General features: G+C 39.5%; 1 protein-coding gene across 1 annotated transcript in view; it reads right to left on the bottom strand.

Moving 5' to 3' along the window:
* Positions 1-20,568, bottom strand: part of BNC1 (basonuclin zinc finger protein 1) — a 72,274-nt gene extending 51,706 nt beyond the window's left edge. The window contains exon 1 of the mRNA XM_066328068.1: positions 19,957-20,568. Within this exon, the coding sequence (XP_066184165.1) occupies positions 19,957-20,568 (612 nt within the window). The remainder of the gene's footprint in view (positions 1-19,956) is intronic.
* Between the last annotated feature and the right edge of the window lie 970 nt (positions 20,569-21,538).

Below are 21,538 nucleotides of genomic sequence, written 5' to 3'. Positions count from 1 at the left end.
CATAAAACTATATAAAGCCATGTAAAACCATATGCTACCTTCAGTACTATCTAGGGTAAAGTTAATTTATTATTCATAAGATATTCACAGTTTTTCTGTACTATGTACTGTAGAAACATTCACTGCTCATTTCTTTTTTGGGACTAATATGGAGAGAATAAACTAGAGCTCTTCAGGCTTTACCACTTCTTCCTCCCCAAGAGTGCATGAGTGAGCACCCCAGATGCACTGCTATGACCCTGCTATCAGCTCATGCTCCTGAAGAGCTTAAGAAAATAAGAAATCCTGCAGAACAACAAAAGTGCATTGATTGAGAATATGCTCATGCTTTTTTTTTTTCTTTTTGACAAAAATAACTGTTATTAAAGAGTTAAGCCACTGTATGTGTGGGCGAACCACTTTTTGTAATTGCTATCTACCTACAGATCTTGAGAGAGATGTTGATCTTCTGAAACCAAGGGTGCAGACTCAAGTCTTTTTAAACCAATAAAAATACCAACATTTAAGTGGGGTTTTTTGCCATAGATCCTTTGTATGCAAATCATTCAGATCAGATAGAAAATTAAAGACTTCTCCTTGGACAAAACACTGTCATTTGAACTTGGGAAAACAAATGGCTGCCAAAAGAAATCTAAATGGTATTTGACAAAGTTCTTCACTTTTCCATTACAATTTCACTGTGTGATTTGTATTTGCAATGTACACTTATCCATATAAAAAAAAAAAATCATGTCTATCATTTCCCTGCTTCTTCAGAATAAGCCATTCTGTAGCATTCTGTACTATATATCCACCACCAAAATCCTCTAGCTCTGCAGCGCAAGAAATCTCTCTCTCTCCATCCATCAGAAAAAAGAAATCCTCTCAAAACTTGTCTCTTGCATCCCAGTCAAAACACGGTGATGTGTGTACACAACTCGGCATTATTTCGGAAGGCTCTGAATTATCTCAAATAAATATTTTTAAGGGCTTGTCTGACTTGTGGATGTAAAACACTATTTCTACATGGCAATGGAACAGCTACCTAGAAAGAGGTTAAAGACTGAAATTAGACCCAACTGCTGCCAGTGCTGGAACCTCCCAGTACCCTGTTTTTCAGAGCTTTCCTTCTGAAATGCCATATTCAATACAACTTCCATGTAATAAATACAGACTTCATAGCTTACATTCAGTGTGACCACACAGTTTCCTGTCCTTGGGCTTGATCCCGTCAAATGTTTTCTTCCATGAGTAACCTCTGCTCACAAAAGGTCTACACTCAACACAGGAACAATACTTCTGAGGATGGAATTAGAGCACTAGTTTCGAGCAAACAACTGGTAGGATTACTCCTGCAAAATAGCTCCTGGCCCATGGACTACACATAAATGTTGGCTCATGTCAAAAGTGCATAGCAGTGCATGGGGCAGGGTGCTGACTCACACAGCAAGATTTCACAGAGCTCTGCAGACCTTCTGCAGGTCCCAGTTGAAGCCTGGAAGCAGTAAAGTCACATTTGCATTGAGTCTTCCTCATAGGGTTTAAGCCAGGACAAAACTACGCAAGGGTAGCTATGCCACTTCCCCAAAGCAAATCAGCCCCAAACTGGTTCAGGCAGTGCCAAATATCAAGGAACAGTATATTGGTATTCAAATTTAGATTTTATCTACGTATAACTGTGCAGAATTTTGTAACTTTGCTGTAAGTGGTCCTTCTACACGCCAGAACATAAAGTAGATTTGGCATCTTTGGATATAGACTGGTGCCTAGAGCTTGCAATTCCATGGTTTGCTTTGAAGCTTCAGCTTTTTCCCTTGCAGTGGTTTGTCAATGGTCATGATTCAGCATATTCAGCATGTTTAGATCAAGATGGCTTTTCCTTTATCATTTGGAATGGAAAAAACAACAAGGACTGTTTTTAGCCTTCTGTCACATTAATGGACCAGTTAAGATTTTACAGCCCTTGCACTTTCCCAAGGACACAAACTACTACATGCTTCCTTGCACTCCAAGAGGAGTGTTACAATCAGATATAAATACATCTAATTTTTCATGCAACCAGAACTACAAAAGTAGACAGAAGATGGAGCAACACTTGTGCTTCCCAGGAATGTCAGACAGTATTCAAACAACACTCAGCAGAAGCACCCTGAGGTGCTCTGCTCCATATTGTTCCCAGCACCAGACAGGCCTCCAAATTAACTGTGATCCATTATTTCATTGAATGTGACCATGAGGTCAGTGGGAGTTGTCAGGACCAGCCTTCCTACATCTGTGAAAGGAAATATTTCCTTTTCTTTAATACTTCTTACCTATCTTACCTGTATACATAACATCTGTAACAGGTTCAATCTATTAATCAGAGTATTTCTCTTAAAACCCACATTAACTTGCTGACTGGAATCTACTGATTTTCCACATACTTCACATGTGTCTCTTCAGATTTAAAGTATTTTACTGTCTAGATTTTTTTATTGCTACACAATGATCTGGATGTGCTTTATAGTTTTCTGACAATAATACACTCCACACAGGGCACACTCTCTGAGTGTGATTAATGACAACTTGATTTGTGTGCAAATAGTCTAGTACAGACTATTGAATTCTTTCACTTCTAACAGTCACAACTGCAGAGAAGATGAACATACTGCATATTTCAGAGAGGACCATTTATGCCATAGCATCAAAGTTACATTAATCCCTATGAAAGAAGCTGTGACCTCACAGGGTTATTTCAGGGGAACCTTCTACACTTTTGAATGCTAGAGCTGCACTTAGACCCAATATATATTCTTGTATTTCTAATAAATAATTTGCCTCCTTATATACACACTGTTCCCTCAAAATGTCAAAATTGCATTGTGGGCAAGAAGAAATGGTTCTGCTGCCTTAGACATGCTCTTGTGACTAGAAAGAATCTGTGGCAGGAAATAATTCAGGGAGCAGATAATGGTTTGGGGGCTTTTACAGTGGTCTTAGGGATCAGTGTTTCAGTTTGACTTGCATTTTACTTAAGCCTTTGCAGTGTCCTTCATGACCCAAGTGCAAACTGAGTCCTCACAGTTATGCTGGTCCCACAGCCAAGCAACCTATCTCATCTTTGAGAGAAAAGTCATTTTTTTCTTCACATACATGATGGGGTACAAGTTTTGAAGTCAAAGCATTATTAGAGAGATGCCAAAATTGACTTCACTCCCTGCTGAATGCCAACCGTCCAGGTACATTCAGCAACTGCTGTAACTAAATGCAACTGGCCATAGTTGGCATGCCCTGATACTACATTTGTTCAAACAGATATTCCACACAGACTGATGCCAGAACTCACGCGTGTTCCAACAGTGAAGGCTGTGAAACATCAGGTTGTGACAGCTGGCTTTAAAATAAAAACTGTCCAATGAAATATATGAAAACATAAACAAGAAGACTCTTGTTAGCCCAGGGAATTCAGTCATTTTCTCAAGGCCAGTTTTACATTTACTACATTTATCAAATGTATGCCTTCAATGCATACATAGTCCCATCTACTTATAAAGTGAACAGCTGAGTAGAAACTGAGGACTACCTTCTGTGCAGAGAAATAAAAGCTAGCATCTCTCAGCTTCCTCATTACTTTAACCACTATAACCTGCAGAAAGCAAGTGAGAGGTCACCAAAATGCTGCGGCAGTGCTCCATTTTCATGTTGCAAATTCAGCAACAGGAACTTCAAAGTCAAAGTGTTCACTGTATTTCAGCTTTTCTCACAGATATCCCCTTGCACAAACCAGAGAAAGTACAAGACATGCAGTGATCTACAATCTCAGAACTACAAGACCCTAAGACAGGAATTAAGAGGTGCAATTTCTAAAAGAGTTCACCTGTAGACAACCTAGACTGCAACTGCTCCTCTGATGCAGAAGGATCCACAAGTCCAGTTGCTTTCACTCTAGAAACCTCTTCTATTTACTAATCAGAAGAAGGCAGATAGGTTGAAAGCTAGTGCCTGGGCAATCATGACTACGGTTGGGAAATCCATGACACCGCTTCTAGGCTCTTTAGGAAAAAGGGCTCCAGTTTTCCAAGGATCTCATTTCAGCCTATGACATGAATCAGGTCCTTCCAGGAAATACCTACACATCATTTCTTAATTTTGAAGTATCTTCTTTGGTTTTTAATAATTCAGAATCACTTTAAAAGAAAGGCTTTCATTTCCATTAGATGGCAAAATTACTTTTAAATTTTTCTCTGTAACATAATATTTCCTGTGCACCTTGTAAACCATTGAGTGCTGTAAAACTCCTCAACAGGCTCTTCCCCTGGGGCATAAAAGACCAAAGGAAAAAACTCACCAAATATCCTGTCCTCTTAGAATGAATAATAATTGCAAAATGACACGCTTAGGCTTATGAAGAACACTAGATTCAAGGGATAATTTTATATAAATTACAGTATTTTCATGATTATTTTTGTCTAAAGTGGAACTCCTCTAGCAAGGAGAGTGATTATTAAAAGAAGAATTGAGAGAAAACTCTGCATAACTACTTTTTCTGTCTTATAAGCCCTTTTAGTACTCATTTTTCCAGTCGTGTAATGCCTATTAGATCTTTTTTTTTTTCATGTGACACGCAAGAGTGCTTCTTCTTGCCTTATGGCATCATTCTAAATAAACCACCAAGCACTATTTGATTTTTCACCTTAAACATGAAACATCTGCATCTCAGACTTCTTCAGCCTACAAAAAAACCCCATTAAACAGTATCCAACTAAAGTTGATCCAGAGAAATAGCCATTATCTCCTATCTTGTCCCATGCCAGTTATTGTTATTTCCTACTGTCACCTCCTCCCCTTACTTTTTGAAAACAAGTATCTACTTTAGGAGCCTTTTTTTTTTTTTTTTTTTTTGGTAGGTAATCTTGAGAGAAAATTTAATGAGGAATCTAAAAGGGAAACCTATTCCATGTGAGATTTAATAATGGTAAGTTACATAAACTCTCAGTTTGAAGCATATAAATGGTCTCGATTTTTGGAATGAAACAAAGCCATTATGTCCTAGGAAACCGTTTACTGAATGAATTGATCCAAAATGATGATCTTTTTATTAAGTGTTAAAATTTCTTCAAATATAAATCTTATTAGATTGCAATTAGTATTATACCTGTATCCTGTAGGTACAACAATAGTCTGCTGGAAAAGATACAGGTTAGAAAGATCCAGGGTATGGTTCCTTCCTAGAAGGAAATGCACCTGCAACTCTGACTGTATTAGGGGTACAAATAGGGTAGATGGTCAGGTAGCTTATTCACTCAATAGGCTTGAGGGCAAATGTTTTCTGTTTGATCCACAACAGGTTATTTTCACTGGCAAAGTGAACTGCTCTGGACCTGCTGTAAGAGGGACTGAGGCAGGCTGGGGCTAAGCTGCCCTTCCCTTTTGGGTGCTAAAGTCACTTGGAAAGGCACACAGCAGAGGATGGATGCAGTATTCCCTGAGGAACACTGCAGAAAGCCCTGAGTGAGGCATCCAGGTGGTAAGAGCTGTCTAGAGAGTCTCCCTCTACATCTGCAAAAGATTTAGTCCGTGTCTGAAGAGCCTTCACTGCAATAAAGCATGGGATGCAGCAATTCCTGTCCCTGATTTACATCAATACAGCTTTGATGACAATGGACATACTTGGGCTTCAAAACTGAATGCTTTGACACAAGACCTCTACTAGAAGCACTAAGATAGATTTTATGTATATTTTATACTCCACTGTACAGCACATTCACTAAACAGTACACTTACAAAGCCTAGTTCAAAAAAGACCTTTCTAACTTTGTAGTAACAATTACACCATAAAAATGCACTTATGAGAGATGTAACAAACTGTAATAATCTTCTAGACAATATTTGTTAATATGTATTTTACAATAGCCAATACTTATAAATATTTAAATTACATCAGACATCACACAGTCCTTATATTTAATGCTTTGAACTGCAAAGCCATGGCATGCTTTTGTCATTGTTACAGCAGAGTGGGTCTGGTATTTCAGATCAAACATGGTATGTAGTCCAGATGTGTTAGCTGTCACTCTGTGAGTAAACATTTCTGATGGACAGTGTGTTAACAACAGATTATTACTCATGATGTTGCATGATGGTTACAAAAAGTTAGCCTGAGTGTCAGAGATAACACCAGTGTGACCTGTTGGTGGAAGTGATGCAGACTGGTATGTTTACAGTCAGTTTTGTCATGTGTGTCCCCCCCTTTACTCTTCAAGGGAGAACCAAATATGGCTTGAACAATTCCTGTGGGGTCTATGGTAGAAATACAAAGCTAACTGATCTGAGGGGCAGGACTCTTACTGCATGACTATCAAGAATGTTAAGCAATGCAATATTAAATTCATAATTGTGCAATTAAAGTATTAAATATATGCAGGTTTGCCTGAAGTGCTAAGCACATTAATTTATATTGTCATTTATGTGCCCTTTTAAGAGGATACTCGTGGGGTGTCTTAGATTAACAGATGTTAAATGACAAAGTGTTTATTAGTCCCTAAACAAAAGCAGTACAAGCAATAGTGTCTGCAATTTAAGTTTCTCTTTGCACAGGCAGACCTCAGTCTGGGCTAGAAGAGACTCTTCCAAGACAGGGTCACCATTTATCTTTTACAAACACCCACACATCAGCTCCCCTTCTGTCACAGGGAGAAGTGTTAGCACTGCTCACACAGTGCTGTGCCTTTATGTCCCTGGCACATGTCTGGAAAAACAGGATGGAGGGTTGGGACACAGCATGGAGACCTACAAATTCCAGCAACTGTGCAGCGGACACCTTCTGCCATGCATGTACAGGCTGAACAAAGCCAGCTCTGCTAGACCTGTGCTGGCTTCACAGGGGGGTGAAGGCACCATCAGTGCTGGCAGTGTCTGCTCCTTGCTCCTCACACTGAACCACTGGCAGCAGAAGCTTTGCTGGCAGCGGCAAAGAACATTTATAGTGAGAGAAGTGCAAGGCAAAGGTCAGTCGTGCTGGCAAGGTGTGAAAGGTGTTTTTTCTAGCCTGGTTAGATCTCAGCTAAATGAGAATTGTTAGCAGAGATCCCTAAATCGTCCTCACAGCTGTGACTTCTGGCTGTTGAGCTGAATACCAGCCATTTCAAAGTACTTTTTCTTCCCCCCCACTTGTTAAGATATGACTGTTTTGATACTCTGCTCCACTTGTCACTCCTGACAACTGAAAATAACAGGCAGTATCTAATGTGCAATTATGTGCCTGCCAAGGACCTGGAGTCCCAAGGCTAAATGTGTTACACCACAGAGAATTACAGGCGATTATATAAAGAATTGCACACTCATATGCTAACAAGTATCATGAGACATGCACGAGAAGAGGACACTGGTCTATTCTCCTCACCCAAATCTGTCACTATACAATGCAAAATCTGTCTGGCAGGATATCGTGTCCTTGGGATCACCCAGCAGCTCAGGCCCCTTAGGATCTGATGTAGGATTATAGAGCATTTTTATTTTTCTTCAACAACTCCCAGAAAAGATAAGTAGTGCATGAAATGTCATTAAGAAAGCTGCTCTCTCTCTTTTTTTTTTTTTTTTTTTTTTTTTTTTTTGAGAAGATGTTCCCTAGTACAAAATGTAACCGGAAATTTCAGAATTATTGTACACAACCCCCCCACCAAAACATATCAAACATACTCAGCTATTCCACCTGAGGAAACACAAACTCCCTACATGTTACAAACACACTTTTAAAAATTTATTATGCCACTCTGTCACCTCAGGCTAATCTACAGTATCACTGCCTCCAATTGAATCACTGCCTTAATGCCAACTGTAGATAATCCATCCTCAATGAAACAAATTATAATTTTCAGATATCTCTAAAATTGCAGAAAACTGCAGGAAGCATAAAGTCCACTCCCTAGCATACTGAGGCTTTATTTTATTCTTAAAAAATGGCAGCAATGTATGCTTCTGGTTGTGGAGGTGTGCCAGTAGTGCTACAATTAGGGTTGTGCTGTCACTTCAATTATAAACCTGATTTTTTGAGGGTTTACTAAAACTCCAGATTAAACAGAAAAGCTTGCTGCAGGCTGAAATGTTTTGTATAAGATCTCAGCCAGGGGATAACTTGTTTCCAACATTCTGAAAAAATTAATCAGGTGCTTCAAATGTTAGAATTCAAATGTGCTTGAAGAAGCAAAATACTAAAAAAGAACATTTAGTTATGAATTCTCAGTGCAGAGAAAGTTCCTTCCCAGCTTCCCAGTTCCTATCAGAAATACTACGCAGAAGAATGTCTGCAGATCAGGCAAGCAGAGAAGATGAATTCAGAGAACAAAATCCCAAATGTTTGGGGGTGTTTTTGTACTGTTTGGGTTTTTCCTCTTTATTTTTTTTTCTCTTAAACAAGCAAGTGGGATTAGCTTGATCAAAAAGAGACTGGTCTATACAATTTTAAGGATGGAGGAAAAAACACCTCTTAGAAATCAAAAGCAGGGCAAGGACCACGAGGACAACACAGGCTTCCCTCACGTGAGTGAGGGACGAGGCAGAGGTGTGAGAGCTTACACATGTGCACACTGTGTTCCATGGGATTGGCAGGGAATGTCAACACTCCTCAGACAAAGTTTAAACCAAAATTAATGTACTGCAAGATGCGCAAAGCTGAGTGTGGGCTGCAAAACTCAAGTAAGCAGGCAGATTTATAGCATGGCAAGATTATCTTGCCATGACTATCTGAAAACTCTGTCTCTGAATAATGCAGTTTTTTAAAGCCATCCCTGTTATGCATTCCTGCTCCTGACTGCAGTGAGAGCACACTGTCCCAGGCTGAAAGCCATTAGTTAATCACAGAAATGGTATCACACCTTGTACAGTTGTGGTTTCTCCATGCTGCCTTTGCTCTCTTCTACAAACACTTCTTAGAGAGAAAGGATATCTTTTGCCCTGAAAATTTATTCCTTGATCTATCATGCTGGCAGGCTGGTGACACTGACACCTCTTTGCTATTCAAGTACTATAAAACACATCCATGCAATACAAACAGACCCTTGTTCCTGCATCTCCTGCAGTTTAGAAAGTTCCAGGTCCCACACATTCATTTTTGCCAAATTGGCAGTTGCTAGGAAGCAAAAAAAAATGCTGGCAATGGTTCTGTGGATCTGGGGAACATGCAGGCAGCTCTGCTGCAGCACAGGAAAACAGACAGGCATTCTCAAGTGAATTCTCAGGCTTGAGACATCCAGGGATGTCTACTAACAAGAAAAGCAAAGTAACTTCAAGGGACGATGGGAATGAACTAAACAGTAATAATGCACCTTTTGTAATGATTTTAAATTTGACACTTGGATTTACTTACCTACTGTAGCTGAAGTGTCTACAGAGGCAGACAAGTTACTTAAATACCAGCAGCCTGCACATCTACACTACACAGCAGAAACAAGTTTTTATATAGAAAGTAGTCAGCCTGAGCTGAAATACTGAGTTAAATTGCAACCAATAACTTTAATTAAAGACTCCCTTAATAGATGAGAAACAGTTTAAGAACTGTTCAGAAAATAAAGTAACGCTGTACTGCTGCTACACTAACAGGAACGTCTCTTTTTACAGAGTGTAAAGTGGGACCAACCAGAGACTGTTAGAATCCTGCAAGGTTAAAGGTATACCAATAAATGGAGAGGTCAAAAAACTATTTTTACAGAGCACCATACCTATTTAATGCTTTGTACTTTTGGGAGAGGGGGTTGTGAAAAAAAATAAAAATCTGATACCAAGACACAAGATCAAGCAACTGTATCGACTGCTTTTCTGAAATATTCTTCTCGTACAATAATGAAAAATTGCATGGGCAACTGCACTGGGGAGCAAATGAAGTGCAATGGGCTTCTCCATTGAAGCTCACTACAGTGTATCACAGGGGTGAATTCTTGTAATTTAAAATATTTGAATTAAACATAGAAAAAAAACCATTCTAAGTTCACATTACATATGCTATACATAATATACTTTTATCTTTGATCAGACCATGCAGTAATTGATTATACCCAGCCCTCTACCAGCAGGAGCCTTCATTCCAGCTGCTTGATTCTTGCAAGAAGGTCCATCAGGGCTCTCAAAAGCAACCATAAGCTTCACACTCTGCAACAGCTGAGATTTTGCTCAGGGTGTTTAAGGTCTGCAGAATTATTTTTCCCCCCGCTCCACTTCCTCCACAGTGCTCATTTATAGTAAAATAGGGAAAATGCTGTTGGCAAGAAGATATAAGAATGATTTCCTTCTCTCGCTACTTTGATGATTCCCCTTAGGGAACACAGAACAAAGAAAATCAACATTGGCGGTAGTGGGGAAGATCCAAAAGTCTTTTAGGGCAAAGGACACAGGTTGTGAAACAGCTCCCTTCTTCTGGATCTATTCAATACAACTCAATTGTCAACTCCACGCACCTTTTATGTTGGTACAGTGCCTGATGCCTCATGCAACAGGGCACCACATAACCTCTTTTTCTGACAGACAATATAAGAACATAAGGAATACCCCCCTCCCCACCTCCAAAAGCAGAGCTAGCTACAGAAGACAGGAATTTTCTTCCTTCAACAAGTACCAATATTTTCTTAAATTCAGGGACGTTTGTAGAAATTCACAAAGAATTGCTGTCTCTAGTGAAACTTTACATTTCAACACTGCAAGCACTGAATATCTTTCTTAATCCAGGCTTAAGCTGACAAAGTATATACAAGTAATACAGGTCATTTTGCAAAAACCAGCAAATATCTGAAGCGCACATTGTTTTCTTGTTAGTTCTTGACTAGAAGATACTGCCTAACACATAACACATGGCAAGCTCATGAGGAAAGCAGAGTGATTCATGGCAACTCCAGTCTGAGAGTTCTGTATCTGCCACACTTCAGGCAATCTAAAGCCTGGAAGTTCAAGACTGCTTGCGAGACTTTCAGCTCTGTGATCTGTACACAGAAATATTGTGCCACAGCTGACTTCTGAAACCTGTGATTATTTAGTATATACACTGCACAGCAACAAATCCCCTCCAAAAAGACTAGAAAATATTAGTTTGATAATTGTCAGCTATTTCATTTTGAGCACCAACACAACTCTCAATCAATCTGCACCAGGAAAGGCCAGGCAGGGGTGGATTATGCTGCGCAGTTGTTGATTCTTTCTGGTCCTCAGTGAGATACTCTGGGGTAATGTAAGCTGGGTCTTCATAATGTCAAAAATAGGCAAAGTATTTCTTAACAATTTTCAATATCAAAGATGCCTGATCCAAGGCTTTGCACAAGTTGAGACAAAGCAAAGCTAACTGAAAAGCTGATCGATACAACAGCATTGAGTCAGACACCCCACTTCATTTAGAGTGCTATAAATGCAGAATGAATAATTTAACTGGGAAACTCATGCCCTCATGTCTGTTTGTGTGCACACACATACACACAAGCATGTTTACACACATTAAAAATGAGTCCAAGACATAGGGCTACTTAACAAACAAAAGAATATTCATGTTTTGGCAAAATACTACTTTGCTTTTACTGGCACGTAAGCCCAGGCTGCACTAGGCATATTTTAGCAATAATGATCAAAGCAAAGGCTTTCCCTGAAGATTAATGACTGGCTAAGAGGATAGTTTGAGGTCTGTTTACCCCAGCTGGTCCTTCATTCCCAGGAAAAGCATCTGCAATGCTTACTATTGCTATAAACTTGAGATGGAGGGAAGGGTTATGCTGTTTCAAATGATATGTACAGTGACTTTATAGACTTAATGCCTTGCATATTAGGCAAAATGTTTAAATCATCTCTTAAAAACTATTCATCTTGAAAGTAAATAGCTTCAAACTTCCGTGGCTGCACACTTCATGTAACCACTGCAAACTCCTCTACAAGCAATTCACTACCCCCCTGCCCACTGCTATGGCAAGTGAGGAAACAGAAACACAAGGATAATTTCCCTCTTCATTGAAATACAGCTACATCTGGGTAGAGAACAAGAGCTTTTTAACAGCAGACAGAACTCCTACATAATATTTAGGACAGAAAGCAAAGAGTATCACCTTTAAACTGGGGAGGATTTAGCTACAGAGGAAGCAACTGCTTGACCAAACAGAAGCTAATGTGTAACACTCTTGGAAAATACGCACATGGTTTTTCTGACAGATTGTGAATCTCTTATCCACACTGCTGAACAGCTACTCAAAGTAGTAATTTCCCTGATTTAATGGAGGAACAGTTCCAGTTTGAGTAAGTAGTTTCCAACCTGAATCTTATTTATCACAGTGGTCACGAACATCATGGCTCACCAGAAGATCCCAAAAGCCTACACTTGAGTTCAAAATGTTATTGCTTGAAATGTCATTCCCTAAAATGTGGAATTCTGAGTTATAGTGAAGTTGCATCTTAAAATACAAAGCCCTCTAAAAAACAAAGATAATAGGGTCAGCTTAAATTCACAGCAAATTCTGGATTATAATAGTAACTGGCCCAAGGAATGTCTATGGATTTTAGATTATTGTAATGTGGCAACTGACGGACAGGTTAGATTCAAATCTTGAAGGTGTTTCATTTCACTGTATATACGTTAGCAATCATGTTTAGACTTGAAGCAGGCTATATACTATACTTTCCTGTATACTTTCCCACAGACGTACTCTAAACAACAACAAAACAAGTTGTTTTTAGCATCATTATGAAAAAAAGAAAACAAACCTAGATGTTCCAAATTAAGCATGTTATTCAAACAGTCTCTTTCTAAAAAGGATGAATAAACCAAACTGGATTAATTTCTTAAGACTCAAATGATCGAAAGCCTATTCACAGCCAGCAAAAATACTCATGGTCTTGAATGGGATTTTCATGAGAAAAACCTGTGTTCTAAAAAAATTTTACCTTCCTTGCACAAATAAAGATGATTTGCTAAGTAGAGCAAGATTCAGAGACGTGTGGAGTACTTTTGCAAATGGAAAGTTCAGCTGTCATCCTTCTGAAGTTTTCATATCTGTATGAAGATACGTATAAGAATTACGACACCCTTACTTCAGGTCTGTTAGATTCTCCATTACCAGTTTATAACGTAGTGAGTAGACTAAATAAAGCAAAACAACTCAGTGAAAGATGATATAAAAATGCATTTTTACATAATCTGAAACTAAGCTCTTAATAAATGCATTAAACTTCAACTGGTGTACTCATTTTGGAAATAAGTGATTTTTAAAAGATCCAGAGACTTGGGAAACCAACTTTCAGTATGTTTGAATTTCTGTGTGTGTCTAGATGTTTTCCTATAATTAAAAGGGCCTTTCAAACCATGAGCCCATGGACTTTCAGTACCTACTAGGAATGAACCTTGCCTCTAAGACAACTTTGAGCTTGTTTCAAGATACCTCCTAAATGGAGTAGAAAAACAGCTGATCTCATTTTTGCAGGTAGGTATGATAAAAAACAGCAGAGAAGCCTGGTTGTTAGAAACCCATACCCGCATTTACCACTTAAACTCTCTCTGGACATTAAAAAGGGCAACTGACTGATCTTGACAAGAGCAACAATTGCATCTGATACACGGTAGTGCCACTCATACACACAACCATGGAGACACCAGAGGAAGCAGAAGACTCTGCTAGTACAGGGTTTTTCAACTCTTTTCCTTTCATGCAGACAGCAGGATACCAAACCTAATGCTTTTGTTTTTGAAAAATGCCCATCTTTAGGTTTTCATAAACATACTGTGTTTATGAGAGATGCTGGGTAAGTTGACATTATTTATTAGCACATCATTGTCTGATCTTACAGCTCATCACTTTGTTCATTTCTTGGTTTATGCATATATAATGAATCCATGTAGCTGCCTTTTTTACGTTCATTCAGCCTTGAACAGCTGAGCCATTTTCTCTGGCTTCAAACTCACTCCAGATGTCCTGACTAGTCCAAACATACATTATTTTGTGAGAGAATACCTACAATATTGTGACCCTATTTTTTTATTAAGTTTTTTTTTGTTTTTGTTTGTTGTTTTTTTTTTTTTTTTTTCCCGGTATGCTGTTCTAACAAAATCCTACTGGCTCCATATTCCACTATTCCAGGCTTCAGACAGTTACAGCTGATGAGCTCAGTTGGTCCTACCTGACAACACAAGAAGACAAAGGTAGATTATACAAAGATCCCAGCACTGTAACTGAAAGAAAATGACCTGGTAATCCAAATAAGATTCAGACTGCAGAGATATTCAGAAAGATAATCCACTGAGTAACACATATTTGATACCTAAGTCTTCACTGCCCCTCAACTTCTATTGCATCAGCTGTATCACCTAGATCTGGGCAAAGTTAATATAAAGCCATACCAAGACAGACTCCAATGTACAAGGGTATCAGAAAAGGAGCTACTTCCTGCTTTGAAGCAGGTTAATGTGGAATACCAATACAATTCCAGCTACGGAACTTCTTAGGGAACATGTCAGCAACATTTCAAAACACAGTCCTACTCCAAACCTCAGAAACCCCTGCAAATTTCTTAATGCATGTCTAAAAGCAGTAGTTTCACAGATATTCCTGAGTGTATAAACTGATCTGTAGCATTTTTCTCATCCATCCAGGTGCATTAGGATGAAAACAACTTCCCTGCTCTCAGCGTGAGGAACTCTCTCTGGCAAAGACCCAACCAATTTAAAATACCTCATTAACAGCACAACACTACTTCTGGCTTTTAAAATAACTGCAAACTCAACAAATCAGATGACAAAAAAAAAAAAAGCACTGTCTTATTCATTATGCTTTAAGAAAGTGAAATAAGAAAAACAATTTCTGCAATAAACTCATTTCAGTAGTCAACATTTATTATATACTTTGAGAAAAAATCCATGGTATTCACTCTGATCAAACTACTGTAATTATAGAACATTTAACTGTGCCAGGATAGAAGAAAGTAAAGAACAAAATCATTTTCATTATGAAACAAACTGCATGTAAATTTATTCTAGAACTTAGCTTCTTATCGATGTCAGATTCAAAAAGATGCCAAAATATGAACACAAAATTTTTACATTTGAGCTGTTAGTTTTGACAAATTATCTTTACTGAAGACAGTTAATTTCTTTTTTTTCCCCATCTACTACTGCTGTTATATTTATTTGCAAATGAAGGACCAGAAAGCACATTTATTTAAATGTTATTTACAAGCACCTTCAGTGTGCTTCCAATGCAATATATCATCAGCACAGCCTTTGATTTAATTGTTGCCGTCACTCATTTTTGTGCACTAACACATGTAGGGGTTCCGAACGCCAAAATATTCTTGCCTTTTTTTTGTGCTACATACCAGATTTTGTAACCTGTGTCAAGCTACCTCCAATGCTTACAACTTGTGAACAGAGGCCAACAATGAGCCTCCCCAGACACTAAATCATAATCTTCATGTTTTTCGTATTTCACATTCTAGCCACAGTTTCAACATCCATACCCCGTGACATTAGGGAAGGATAAATCAAGGAGGATGACAGCTCCCTTGTAGAGACTGGTACGGCCCTGGGATCTGCCACACCCAACACCCACAGCTTCTGCCAGATGTCTCCAAGAGTTTTGCTGCATTAACCCCTTCAGGAGTAACTGAGGGCTTTGTGCTGAACCGTTTTTAAGTAACTGCCTTCTTTTTTTTTTTTTTTTTTTTTTTTTTTTTTTTTTTTTTCCTTTTGGGTAGAAGGATAGAAAAAAACACAACACACACTTCTCCCATAAACTTTGACTAAATAAAGCACAGGCAGAGGGCTATCAGTGACAATTAGCAAATCCACCCTTGTGTTTCCTTGAAGACAGGAATTAGAAGTTAAGAGTTAGCATCTGACAACATTCCTTTTTTTCATACCATGCTGTCGTCCCATTTCTAAAATGACACAGTAAAAACTGCTTAACAGTTTTATGTTCATGTCTTCAGACCCAGGACACTGCTTCACCCTCTTGGAATCAGAATACCCATTAACTGCCTTTCAGCCAAACAGACTATTTAGGCCTTAAATCAACAGGATTTCTAATCCAAAAGCCGTACGGCAAACTCCACAACTCTTTCTCTGGGTCTGATCTGGCCCCAGGGACATAAATTTGCATGCAACTTCTAAGTTTGTGAATAGTCCCTGGGCTTAAAGTTGCACATGTGTTTAAGTACTTTGTTCAGTCGGGGTCTAAACCAGCTACTTTAAAATAAAAACAGCAACCATGCAAAGAATAACACTTAAAAATATTTTTCCTCTGTAAATATCATACCAAAGGAAAAAAAAATGCAACAAAATAAACATACTGATTCCTAGAAGCACATACTGACCTACCAGTAGTTAAACAGCAGCTGAAAGCTGTCAGCAAATATAAACGCATGGTGCTTCACATAAAAAGGGAAAATCAATTTTATTTCAAAATAATAACAATAGTAGATGTGAAGATTCTTTGTACATTATTGCAGGTAAAAGCATCCATGGCTATAAACAGCAAGCAAATGGTCACAGCTCTTAGACTAAGACTTGCCCCTATTCTTCACCAGGTTTATTTTGTGGATTTGAATACAGATATCTAGGAAATTCCATTTGTTTCTCCTGTGCAAAATGCATTCAAATTTTCAGTTTGTGTGTGGCTTTTCAGTAAGAAAGAGTAAAGCAGTAAAAAATAAGGCAAGACTTGAATACTGCACTTCCTAAAACTACTTCCAATTTGCTTTTCAGTAGGTTAGGATTCAAGCTGACTATCTAAATATTTCTTCAAACAGTTTTAAGAATACACTTTAGGTTTCCATCTGTGGAAGAAATCACACTGAAAGCAATATAGTCATTGCAGCTCTTGTTGAAAACAAACAAATAATCAAGGCTGGACTTGGGGCAGAAAGACATTAACACGCCTGCAACTATTTTTCATTTGGGGAACATGCCACTAATAATGTTAAAAACACTTGAAATAACTACCCACAGTTCACAAGAAACAAATTCAAATGCAGTTTTTATAATTTAAATAAATTGCTCATAAAAATCAACTGATCGGCTGAGGGCTTGTTCTCATATACAAGGACCTCATTTCAAGACAGAATTAGTATTTCTTAAGAAGGCTTTTTTCCTCCTGTTTGTTCTCCATACATGTGCTCACTGAGTTAAAGGGTTAAGTAACCATTATATTCTAAAGAGCAAACTGTTTGCCTTAGGGCCATCTCCTCCTTACTCCTGATGAATTGCCTGACACTTCATGTATCATACATTACTTTGCACTAGGAAGCAGCATTTGTTTCCAGTCATGGTGTAAGAACTGACTTTGGAGGTATGAAGCAATGTGGGATAGACCAAAAAACCTAAATTACATCATCACATACTAAATAGTCTATACCAAAATAGTAATAAACATATATATAAATATGCTTGTACTTAAAAAAGTGGGCACAGAATTATATATAAAAAAGTTGTATGATTTCTATGTATGAATAAAAGATGAATAAAAGACCAACTGTGAGAATCAATATTCTGAGTGACAAGACGCTTTTCTGGACTAGAATGAAAGAAATGCAAATGTAATTGAGCGTTTTGCACGGAAAGCATTTGTTAGATGTAAGCTGAACACATGCATCCAAGCCCCTGGCCCAGTTCCCTCTGTGATCTTAGAAAAACTTGTTTGTAGGACACCAAGGGTTTCATGTGCAGGTCCTGCCAGTGCTTCACACCTCTGAATCATCAGTGCATCTTCCTCCCTCTCTTCCCTGTGTGGGAAAATGAATGCTTCCTTACCACAACGGTACAACAAGGGTTAAGTCATAAACATTTATAAAGGAGTAGAGACTGCAGAAGCTCTGGACTGCAGGGTATGCTATGACTGAACATAAATTTTAATCAAAATACTTCTACTAGCTGAAGGAAGCGGCCTGTGTAACAACAGGTACCAGAACAGAGAGGAGAACAAATGCCTTTACACAACATATTCAAAACATTCAGATGGTGTAGAAGAAGAAAAATAAAATTCCTTCTACAAGTTCCCTCCCTCCCTGGGGAACAGAGGACAAGAAACATACTTAGGTGACAGATTTGAAGGGAGATAGGAAGGACAAGAACAGATGGGGGCCACTGCAAAAGGGTAAAGAGCTCAGGAATAGAGATTTCTCAAACAAGTTGTCAGCAAACAGCTACAAAATCCATTTACAAAACAGAAGTCTGCTCTCTCCCCAGTTATCCTTTTAGTAGTCTGGTTTTTGTTACCAATAAGCCCAGTGAAATGAAGATCCAATATGTGTTGCTCATTCAACAGGCTCTGCCCTTTGAATACTATCATATTGTCAAGGAGCATCGTTCTATGAGTTTTACTCAAGTTCTTTGCCTGTGTTAAAAATGACAACAAAATATATATTGGAAAAAAACCCCATAAAACAGGCTGCAAAACTAAAACTTCCTATTAAAATATGGCAAAGGACTTGCATGTATGTGTGCACTGCAATTCAATTTTATGTCTAACAGTATGATTTTCTGATTATCCCATTACAGAGGGCAAAAGACAAACAAAAGATCCCCACTAACTCAGCATTATCATTTTACACGAGATGAACAAACCATGCGCCTGTAAAGGCACATAATGAGAAAAAAATTAAATGAATTCTCTAATATATAAGGTAACAGACTCAAGGTTGTCCAGGCAAGCACTATTTCTAACTTGAGAACCTGCTTTGGTTGCCTTTTGCTATTGCCTTCCCTCAAACAAAACACCTTTCTGCATTAGCAAGACGGTCACGTATTTGGAACAGTCTGTGACATTCACAAAATACTCAAAACTTACATCCAGTCTTATTTCCCACCTAGGAATTCCTTTCATTGAAGGCTTCCAAAGCCATCTTTGCCATTCTGACTTTGAACAATGGAGTTTTGTGATTTATCGGTCATAGGTTCTTGTCCAGCTGTAACTTCACACATATGGCTGTCAGACCGCTCTGTTACCTAAAATCATTAAATCCTGCACATGTTTGTATTTCTTGTTTGCTATCCTAACTGGAATTAATACTGTCACTCTTTATCTAATTACAAGGGTTTAAAAATAACAAAGAATGAAAAAAAACCTAGAGTGAGAACAGCCATTATGCACACCAACAGCTGATTAAATATTTTTTACCCACTCCTTTATTCAGATGAGACTATAAAAGAGTCAGAGGAATGGGGTTTTTACCTTTTTGCAGTAGAAGTCCCAGCATCCCTAAAAGATTATAAAAGCACTCACTATTTCAAAACTGTCCTTGAAAGCAAACATAGAGCAAGTGAAGAACTGTCCAGTGGAAACACACATCAAATGAAATGGTATAATTAAGACAACCTATTTCACAAATAAGCACCTCATTTTTTTGACGGTAACACTATACCCTCAACCTGGCCACAAGAATTACAGAAAACTTTCTACGAGCAAATGTATTACAATGTAATGGAAAAAAGGTATTAATGCATTTTTGGGCATCCTTTAGATCTGCCCTTTTGTAGACATCCTTATACACGAGGAAAGTCACAGCCACCTCTAAGTAAGTAATAAGCATTAGGGGAATGCTTGCTCTTAAGAGCTCTACAGCCTCTTGGTAGTTGAAAAACAAAATGCAATGCCAAAAGCCAAGATGGTATGTTTGAATGGAGGAGAAAATTGACCGTAAAAAGTTAACTCACATGACACAAAAACACAGTTTGTATAAGTCACTGAAGAATCAAAGAACCAAAGCTAAATCTGAGCATTTACCCTAAATAGCAGAATGAGGAAAACGAAACCAGAGGGTCTTCCAGGAGGCTTCAGATGATGTTGTGACACTGCTGTCAATTTCGCTTGCAAACATACATGTATCTTTTAGTAAGTTATGACCACAAAAACACTTGCCTGGCTGCTATCAAAAGCTTTACAAGGCAGCAATTAACCATCGCCTAAAAGCGCAACGCCCAAGCTTACTAATAGAAAGAGCAAAAAACCCCTGCCCTCTGGCAGTTACGAAAAAAAGCAAAAGCACATATACACAAAATCGAGTCCCAAAGCGAAGGCCAACAGCGGCCCCGTCCTTCCTGGGGCTGGGGCAGGGCCGTGCCCCTGAGGCCGTCCCGGGCCGGGGCTTCGCGGCGCGGCCACGTGCGGGGCGCGGGGAGGCCGCGGGCACGGCGCCCTCAGGAGCCGTGGGGCGGGCGGCCTCCGGAGAGGCGCCCTTCCAGCCGCTGGCCGGCCCCGAGGCTCCAGGGCGGCTTCCCCCCATCCCAACACCACAGAACCCCGAGGTCTCGAAGCCGCCCGGCGAGAAGGTACTCACAGGTTCCATGTCCGGCGGGACCACAAGGCACCCGGCGCCGGGGCGAGCCCTCAGGGCACCCGAGGCGGCGGCGGTGCCCCCTGTGCTCCGGGGTGGGCGGCTCTGCCCCCCGCTATTGAAGGCTCTCGGGGCCGGGGGCAGGTCACAGGTGGGTTGTCGCAGGAGCTGTGTCGCAGGTGGGCTGTCACCTGCCGGCGGTGACCCCGCTCCGCCCCGCCGCAGCTGGAGGCGCTTTGCAGCCCCTGCGGCCCGCCCGTCCCGCGGTGCCGCCCGCGGCGCGGCTGAGGGGCCGGGTGTCCCGCCGGGCTCGGGCAGCCGGGCCCGCATGGAGGCAGCGCTCCCGGCCCGGGCGAGGACACTGCTCGGACACCGTGAGGAGCACCGTCCTCGACTGCTCCAAGAAGTCGGGAGGTGGCCTTTCCAGCCGGCAGAGCGAGAGTTCCGTGCAAAGTCCGAATTGGACTTGTAACACGGTGGGAAGAGGAAGTGATCCCACAGCAATATGCGAAGCTACATCAGTGTAAAACTTGGGCAAGTGACAAGAAAATCAGCCTTTTCCTTCTCTGTTTCCTTCTCTTAGTTTCCACAGCTAAGAAGAACCACCAGTGACAGAAACAGAAAATTGGATAGTTGTATGGATTATCTTCCCATGAAGATAAACTCATTCAAAAATAGTGACTCAAAGGTGTGGATCCTACAAATCACTCTGTATAAAAAAGAGATTGTGGCGTGTTTATTGCGTGACATACACAAACTGTATTTGTGCATATTACATACACGAAACACAGGGGAAAAATACCTTGGCACCTTTTTTTGCCTAAATAATAGTATCTTTTTACCCAGGCTAAAAGGTTGTTACACACTTCTGGAAGATCAGTTTAAATAAGTGTGGTTACAGCTTTACAATTCTATTATTACCACTGAATATGATTTCATATAGCAGCAAATAAATAAAATTAGATGCTTATATGATGTATAGAACTTGAACCCTTTAATCACTTTATGCTCTTTGCAATCTCACTTTGAGTCTTAGTGGAAACAGTGACTAATGTCAACCAACTGTCCATAGTTGATGATATAAGAAGCTGATTACAGAACTCACTTAGTAATCAGACAAAAATGTTCAAATAATTAAATGAAACATACTACAGCAGGCAATCTGAGAACGTAATATGAGGTTTTTGATATGCATAATGTCTATACTGAAATTCTTTAATGCTAAGTGTTAGTATAACTATTCAGAAAGGAAGCAGCTTTGGGGGAAAAAATCATATTGATTTAATGCTAAGCGTGAACT

This window comes from Sylvia atricapilla, chromosome 13 (assembly GCF_009819655.1).
Source record: "Sylvia atricapilla isolate bSylAtr1 chromosome 13, bSylAtr1.pri, whole genome shotgun sequence".
In the NCBI taxonomy this organism is placed as follows: Eukaryota; Metazoa; Chordata; class Aves; order Passeriformes; family Sylviidae; genus Sylvia; species Sylvia atricapilla.
This window is presented reverse-complemented; position numbering and strand designations above follow the sequence as displayed.